The sequence below is a fragment of the Anolis carolinensis genome, unplaced genomic scaffold (genome assembly GCF_035594765.1).
Source record: "Anolis carolinensis isolate JA03-04 unplaced genomic scaffold, rAnoCar3.1.pri scaffold_14, whole genome shotgun sequence".
NCBI lineage: Eukaryota > Metazoa > Chordata > Lepidosauria > Squamata > Dactyloidae > Anolis > Anolis carolinensis.
This window is the reverse complement of record NW_026943825.1, coordinates 4,249,855-4,259,043: the sequence shown is the minus strand read 5'-3', so window position 1 is coordinate 4,259,043 and position 9,189 is coordinate 4,249,855. Positions and strand designations below refer to the sequence as shown.

Sequence of the window (9,189 nt, the reverse complement as noted above, 5' to 3'; positions counted from 1 at the left end):
TAAAATCAGATAATCTGTATTTTATAGGCAGTGTGGAAGAGGCCTAAGTGAGGCCTAACTCTGTCTGTCCCCTGGGCTGAGTGGGTTGCAAGGAGACCAAGTGGCCTTCTTACTATAAGTTTTTTTTGTATTTTTATAGCATTTTATGGTGTTTTCAGTGTTTTAATGTATAATGTTTTATGCTGATTTTATATTGGAAACCGCTCTGAGTCCCTTTTGGGAGAGAGGGCGGTATACAAATAAACTTTTACTTACTTACTTACTTACAATAGATCTCGGGAAATTATACCAAATATTGAGAAGCAGACTCAAAAACAGAAGACAATTAATACAGGGGAAGGGTCCCCTGTGGGAAAATGGTATGGATAAGGATGAAAGTCAAACAAAGACTTTCTTTTTGGTCTTACAGTAGAGTCTCACTTATCCAAGCCTCGCTTATCCAAGTTTCTGGATTATCCAAGCCATTTTTGTAGTCAATGTTTTCAATATATCGTGATATTTTGGTGCTAAATTAGTAAATACAGTAATTACAACATAAAATTACTGTGTATTGAACTGCTTTTTCTGTCATATTTGTTGTATGACATGATGTTTTGGTGCTTAATTTGTAAAATCATAACCTACTTTGATGTTTAATAGGCTTTTCCTTCATCCTTCCTTATTATCCAAGATATTCGCTTATCCAAGTTTCTGCCGGCCCGTTTAGCTTGGATAAGTGAGACTCGAGTGTATTTTTATATTTTTTCCTTCATTCCCTTTTCCCTCTCTTTTTCTTTTACATTTCCTACTTTCCTATGAAAACCCCAATGTTCTCACACTTTTAATGTAATCTTTGGAAAATTCACAAATAAAGTTATAAAAAAAAAAGAATTGGAAGGGTGGGAAAGAAGACACTAGCCAAGCTCTCCCGGCAGATGGCCGCCCCAAAGACACAATCAATCAATCATTCAGAGGCAAACTCCGAAGCGATCACAAGTGAAACAACAAGCACACATTTTAATGGGAAGGAAGAGCAGAGTCTTGTTTGAAAGGTCAGAGCGATGGGGGCCGGCCGCTCACTGTTGCAGCTCCTTGAGGCTCTTGAGAGATTCTGTGCAGGAACGGATGAGGGTGCAGAGCTGGATGCTGGCCTCCACGGAGGCACTGTGCCGCAGCTCCTGGCCCGCCCAGCCAATCTTCTGCAGGATGGCCTCCTCTGCCAGGGTCAGGGTGCCGCTGAGCGGGGCTGCTGGACATGGGGCCGCCATCGCGGGGCCCAGGGGCAGCACCGGAGCAGGGGCCGAGGCCCGGAGTCCCGCAGCCGCCCCCTCGCAATGCTCCGGGCGCGGGACGTGGCGCACGGGGGCCAAGGGCAGGGCGGACAGGTATGCGGCGGCGGGGGAAGCATTGTTGTCCTCGGCGTTGGTGGCCAACTGGCGCTCCCGCACCTGGGACAAGGCGGCCTGGGCATTCAGGGCTGGAAAGAGAAGCAGAAGAGTCGGAAGGAACCCAAAAGGAGGAAGGAGACGCCAGGCAAGCTCTCTTAACAGATGGCCACCCTTAAGATTATTATTTCTGTATATACTAGAGCAGGGGTCCCCAAACTAAGGCCCGGGGGCCGGATGCGGCCCTCCAAGGTAATTTACCTGGCCCCCGCCCTCAGTTTTATAATATAATAGTTTATATCAGTTTTAATAATATAATATATTGTATATACATATAATATTGATAATAATCTTATGTTATACAATATAATACTAACTAGCTGTGCCCAGCCATGCGTTGCTGTGGCGTTGTCTGGTGGTGTTGGTGAGAAATTGTTGAGGTAGTGGTGGTATTGAATGTGTGTTGTATGGTTGTCTTTATGTTTAGTATGCACACTGAAGTGGATTATATGGCAGTGTGGAGTCAAGATAATCCAGTTCAAAGCAGATAATATAAGATTCTAAATGGGTTATATAGCTGTGTGGAAGGGCCTTGAGTCTACACTGCCATATAATCCAGTTCAAATCTGATAATCTGTGGAAGAGGCCTAAGTGAGGCCTAACTGTGCCTGTCCCCTGGGCTGAGTGGGTTGCTAGGAGACCAAGTGGGCGGAGCTTAGCCTTCAAACTGGTAGCAATTGGATAAAAACAATTATTCCTTTCCCTCTAATTAGGACATTATTTTTCTTTTCTTTTTGTTGTATCAAACTATAGCCGTGAATGATGGGTTGTGTTGTCAAATTTCGAGGTTGGGGTGCCAGTAGTTTTGTTGTTTTGTCCGCTGCCCTGATGCTATCACTCTTTTATATATATAGATAGTAATACCATATAATAATATTAATTATATGTTATATATTACATATTATATAATACTATAGTGGTATAGTTCAATATAGTAATATATAATGCTAATATTGTGTTATGCTAATAATATAATATATTGTATGTACATACAGCTGCTCTGAGTCCCCTTCGGGGTGAGAAGGGTGGGATATAAATGTAGTAGATAAATGCAGTAAATAAATACTGCAAAAGTCAGCCAAAGTCTGACATGACTTGAAGGCACACAACAACAACAACAATCCTAATTAACTTGACTATCTCATTGACCAGTAGCAGGCCCACACTTTCAATTGAAATCCTAATAGGTTTATGTTGGTTAAAATTGTTTTCATTTTTAAATATTGTATTGTTCTTTCGTTGTTGTTGTTGTTCCACTACAAATAAGACGTGCAGTATGCATAAGAATTTGTATTTTTTTTTTCAAATGATAATTCGGCCCCTCAACAGTCTGAAAGATTGTGGACCGGCCCTCTGCTTAAAAAGTTTGGGGACCCCTGTACTAGAGTATAAGCCTAGTTTTTCAGCCCTTTTTTAGGGCTGAAAAAGCTCCCCTCGGCTTATACTCAAGTAAGGGTCCTGGCCGGCTTCTATTCAGGTCGGCTTATACTTGAGTATATAGGTATTCAGAGTTGGACACTCTTATCTTATTAAAGTCTTATTATTATCTTAAATTGCAGTTTTATATAAATATTCAAAAACATTTAACCTACTGATGTCTCAAATAATGCAATTTTATTAACATCTATTTTTATTTTTGAAATTGATCCATAGCTGCATTTCCCACCGTTGTCTTATACTCGAGTCAATAAGTTTTCCCAGTTTTTGTGGTAAAATTAGGTGCCTCTGCTTATATTCGGGTCAGCTTATACTCGAGTATATACATTATTATTATTAACTCCATTTTTATACCGCTTTTCTCACCCCTGGGGGGACTCAAAGCGGATTACAACATAATAAGTGGCAAAATTCAGTGCCTCACACATGTACAGAAAAATATATCACATATTTAAATAAAAAACAACCATTAAAACTATAAAAACATCAAACATAGACATACGTATTAAACATCTATCAAAACCCCAAAGACATAATCAATTAATCAATCAACCACAGTTGGAAGGGACCTCAAGAAGGGAGACACCACCCAAACCCTCCTGACAGATGGCCATCCTGAAGCCACAATCAATCACAAATCACAGAGTTGGAAGAGAGACACTACCCATGCCCCAAAGACACAATCAAACAATCAATCAATCACAGTCTCCGGAGCAGCTTGCCCCCCCCCCCCCCCCAAAATGCCATATCCCTTATAATGAGACAATAGCCAGTTAGTGAGCCTCACCCGGATTGTCCTTGTCGACGTCGGAGTTGAGTTCCTGGCAGGCAACACAGTAGAGCTTCTTCTGTTTGTCTTGCAGCAAAATGGTCTGGAAGGAGAAATGCCGCAAAGAAGGAGAGCGAACGGAAGAAAAGGTTAGAGTTTGAAAACCAGGAACGCAATGGCTGCAAAATCAAGAGGGGAGGGTAAAAGAAGCATCAAAAGAACACTCTGGACATGCCCAAAAGGACCTGGAACTCTTTACATGCTCAAGGGTCACTTTCCTGCAAATAGGCCCTGCCACTCTGACATGCGCAGAGGTTCCTTTTGCAGCAAAAGGTCATGGAATTGTATTGTGGAAGGCTTTCACAGCCAGAATCACTGGGTTGTTGTGGGTTTTCCAGGCTGTCTGGCCATGTTCCAGAAGCATTCTCTCCTGACGTTTCGCCCACATCTATGGCAGGCATCGTCAGCGGTTGTGTGGTCTATTGGAAACTAAACAAGTGGAGTTTCTATATCTCCCAGGGTGGGAGAAAGAACCTTTGTCTGTTGGAGGCAAGTATGGAACTGTTTACATGTTCATAGAACATGTTTGCAGTGAAAGGCCCAGGCTGTGGCGCAGGCTGGTGAGCAGCCGGCTGCAGCCAGCTGCAACAAATCACTCTGACCAAGAGGTCATGAGTTCGAGGCCAGCTCGGAGCCTGCATTTGTCTCTGTCTCTGTTCTATGTTAAGGCAATGAATGTTTGCCTTATATGTGTAATGTGATCTGCCCTGAGTCCCCTTTGGGGTGAGAAGGGCGGAATATAAATACTGTAAATAAACAAATAAATAAATAAATAAATGGCTTTGCACTCTTTAGAGCCTGCTTTACATGCTCAGAGGGCCCCTTTGCAGCCAAATGTCCTGGCACTCTTTCCATGTTCAGGGTATTACAATATATAGATATAGTACAATATGGTAATTTATTGCCAGTATTGTGCTATGCTAATAATATAATATTGTATGTAAATTTAATTTGTAAGCCGCTCTGAGTCCCCTTCGGGGTGAGAAGGGCGGGATATAAATGTATTAAATAAATAAATATTATAATGTATTACAATATAACACTGATAATAGTATTAATAATTATATATTACATATTAAATGCGATATTACTAATATTACAATGTAATTATATAGTACAATATAGTAATTTTATGCTGGTATTGTACTCTGCTAATAATATAATGTATTGTATGTGAATGTAATTTGCAAGCCGCTCTGAGTCCCCTTCGGGGTGAGAAGGGCGGGATATAAATGTATTAAATAAATAAATATTATAATGTATTATGATATAATACTGATAATAATATTAATTATATATTACATGTTAAATGTAATAATATAGTACAATATAGTAATTTAATGCTGGTATTGTACTCTGCTAATAATATAATGTATTGTATGTGAATGTAATTTGTAAGCCGCTCTGAGTCCCCTTCGGGGTGAGAAGGGCGGGATATAAATGTATTAAATAAATAAATATTATAATGTATTACGATATAACACTGATAATAGTATTAATAATTATATATTACATATTAAATGTGGAATTACTAATATTACAATGTAATTATATAGTACAATATAGTAATTTAATGCTGGTATTGTACTCTGCTAATAATATAATGTATTGTATGTGAATGTAATTTGCAAGCTGCTCTGAGTCCCCTTTGGGGTGAGAAGGGCGGGATATAAATGTATTAAATAAATAAATATTATAATATATTATGATATAATACTGATAATAATATTAATTATATATTACATATTAAATGTAATAATATAGTACAATATAGTAATTTAATGCTGGTATTGTACTCTGCTAATAATATAATGTATTGTATGTGAATGTAATTTGTAAGCCGCTCTGAGTCCCCTTCGGGGTGAGAAGGGCGGGATATAAATGTATTAAATAAATAAATATTATAATGTATTACGATATAACACTGATAATAGTATTAATAATTATATATTACATATTAAATGTGGTATTACTAATATTACAATGTAATTATATAGTACAATATAGTAATTTAATGCTGGTATTGTACTCTGCTAATAATATAATGTATTGTATGTGAATGTAATTTGCAAGCCGCTCTGAGTCCCCTTCGGGGTGAGAAGGGCGGGATATAAATGTATTAAATAAATAAATATTATAATGTATTAGGATATAATACTGATAATAATAGTAATTATATATTACATATTAAATGTAATAATATAGTACAATATAGTAATTTAATGCTGGTATTGTACTCTGCTAATAATATAATGTATTGTATGTGAATGTAATTTGTAAGCCGCTCTGAGTCCCCTTTGGGGTGAGAAGGGCGGGATATAAATGTATTAAATAAATAAATATTATAATGTATTATGATATAATACTGATAATAATATTAATTATATATTACATATTAAATGTAATAATATAGTACAATATAGTAATTTAATGCTGGTATTGTACTCTGCTAATAATATAATGTATTGTATGTGAATGTAATTTGTAAGCCGCTCTGAGTCCCCTTTGGGGTGAGAAGGGCGGGATATAAATGTATGAATTAATTGATAATAAATAATAAAGGGCCTGGCACTCTCACCCCGCACTCCTCGCAGCAATCTCCAAGCATGCGGTAGCCCTTCAGCAGGTAGTCTCCCATCAGCTTGCTGATCTTGTCCTGCCGCTCCCGCCGGGCCTGGATCACCTTCAGCTCCGCCTCCGACGGCGGCTCCCACTCCGCGTCGTCGTTGCCTAAGGGAGAAGCCATGGTGTGATACCGTTTACGGATCTCCTCACTGCTATTCCCACCCTCCGCGGCCTCCTCAATCCCTTCCTGGCTGGCTCGGCAGGCCTAAGTAGGCCCCGTTGCCATGGTTACGCCTCTCTCCTTCTCACTTACCCGCCGCGTTGAGCGCCATGATGTTTCGCCCAGGCCGCACCGCCCGCTTCCGGCCTTAGCCACCCCTCTTCCGCTGTCGTCACCTCATCGCCGAGCAAGCCTTTTTTATAGTGAGGTGTGACTTCTTAATCATCCCCACCGGAAACTCCACTTCCAACATAAAGGTTCCGCGTGAGCTTTGTTCCCATCCTGCAAAAAATTAGATCGGAGACTAGGTTGCTGGCATCATAGAGACCCACTGTGGGTTTTGTTTCTGCAAAAATAAAGCTTCTATGTGTTGCTGTGAGTGTTTTGGGCTGCCTGGCCATGTTGCAGAGGCATTCTCTCCTGACATTTCGCCCACCTCTATGCAATGCATGCTCAGAGGTTGTGAGATATGTTAGAAACTAGGTACAGTAGTGTCTCACTTATCCAACATAAACGGGCCGGCAGAACGTTGGATAAGCGAATATGTTGGATAATAAGGAGGGATTAAGGAAAAGCCTATTAAACGGCAGCCAGCTGAGACGAATCACTCTGACCAAGAGGTCATGAGTTCGAGGCCAGCTCGGAGCCTGCATTTGTCTTGTCTTTGTTCTATGTCAAGGCATTGAATGTTTGCCTATATGTGTAATGTGATCCGCCCTGAGTCCCCTTTGGGGTGAGAAAGAAGAGCGGAATATAAATGCTGTGAATAAATAAATAAACATCGAATTAGGTTATGATTTTACAAATTAAGCACCAAAACATCATGTTATACAAACAAATTTGACAGGAAAAAGTAGTTCAATACGCAGTAATGCTATGTAGCAATTACTGTATTTACGAATTTAACACCAAAATATCACAATGTATTGAAAACATTAACTACAAAAAAATTGACTACTAAAAGCCAAACGTTGGATAAGCAAATGTTGGATAAGTGAGACTACTGTAAGTGGGGTCTATATATGTGTTTGTGTGTGTGTGTGTGATGTCCAGAGTGAGAGAATAAACTTTTGTCTGTAAATCTTGCAGTTGGCCAGCTTGATTAGCACTAAATGGCCTTGTAGCTTCAAAGCCTGGCCAAAATTGTGGCCTCCAACCCCCAGAGGCCCTAGCCAGCTCGCCCAAGGGTCAGGAATTCTGGGAGGTGAAGTCCAAAACATTGGGCCGATCGCACACTGCTATATAATGCAGATTCAGAATGCACTGAAGTCCCTATGGCAATGTAAATCCAGACTCAACTTGTTCAGGGTTGCAATGAGAGGAAGAGCTCTAAAACTAAAATATATAATAATAAATATTTTATATATATATATATATATATATATATATATATATATATATATATATATATATGTTTAAAAAATTTTTTTTGGGAACCCCGGTGGTGAAGTGCGTTAAAGCACTGAGCTGGAGACCGAAAGGTCCCAGGTTCAAACCCCGGGAGCGGCCGCTATTAGCTCCAGCTCCAGCTCCTGCCAACCTAGCAGTTTGAAAACATGCCAATGTGAGTAGATCAATAGGTACCGCTCCGGCGGGAAGGCAACGGCGCTCCATGCAGTCCACATGACCTTGGAGGTGTCTACGGACAACGCTGGCTCTTGGGCTTAGAAATGGAGATGAGCACCAACCTCCAGAGTCGGTCACGACTGGACTTAACGTCAGGGGAAACCTTTACCTTTACCTATATATTTTTATATATTAAAAATAAATATATATAATAATAAAATACTGGGTTGCTGTCGGTTTTCCGGGCTGTATGGCCATGTTCCAGCAGCATTCTCTTCTGATGTTTTGCCTGCATCTGTGGCAGGCATCCTCAGAGGTGCAAGGTTTATTGGAAACCTGATTGTTTCCTGTATGGAACTCCCCTGCTTTCTGAGTGTTGTTCTTTATTTATTCTCCTGATTTGAGATTTTTTAAGTACTGGTAGCCAATCAAGGAACATGAATGGCACTGCAGAATAACTCAACCAGACAAGTGAGCCCTAGCAGAGCATTTGATCAGCCAACCTGGACAAAGGATATTATTTGAGAATACAGAACTGCCAGACCACTCTAACAACCATGTCAGACTACACAGAGAAGCCATTTTTAAATACAATATAACACGGTATATTATATTATAAATTCTATCAATGTATATATTATAAATACAAATATTATAAAGAAAATATATAATAATGCTGTAATAAATATATTATATTAATATTATATATTAAAATTTATATTATGTACTATATATATTATACATATATAGAGCCTCTTGTCATTCACCTCACTTCAGATAAGGCAGTGGAGGAGGAGCTGGAGCATGGTGTCCTGCAATCAGCTCTTGTACTGAGCTCCGTAAAAAAACCTGGCATTATCAACAACTCTCAAGCCAAAATGCCATCCAAGGGTAGGAAAAGAAACCGAGCTAGCCCCAGCAATGTTACAGGGGTTCATAAATCTTTCCAAACAGCAAAACAATTGAGAATTGACTCCTACCTACCAGCCAGGGAGTCGGCAATGGAAACAGTGAGTAACAGACCTTCATTTTTGGGCCCTAAATCACACTATAAACTCGGCAAACACAAGCCTGGTCACCCCCTTGTCCCCTTTGAACTCTCAAGGATATAGCCCAGGATTCTCGCCTGTGCAGAGAAGTAGTGGAGA

General features: G+C 39.7%; 1 protein-coding gene across 1 annotated transcript; it reads right to left on the bottom strand.

Moving 5' to 3' along the window:
- Window positions 1-976: 976 nt before the first annotated feature.
- znrd2 (zinc ribbon domain containing 2) lies at window positions 977-7,782 on the bottom strand. Its single transcript, XM_062965304.1, has 4 exons — window positions 6,569-7,782; window positions 6,269-6,420; window positions 3,649-3,733; window positions 977-1,456 (listed from the first exon to the last, which is right to left on the bottom strand). Exons 1-4 carry the CDS (start codon window positions 6,585-6,587, stop codon window positions 1,056-1,058), a joined length of 657 nt encoding a protein of 218 aa, XP_062821374.1. The 5' UTR covers window positions 6,588-7,782; the 3' UTR covers window positions 977-1,055.
- Window positions 7,783-9,189: the final 1,407 nt, after the last annotated feature.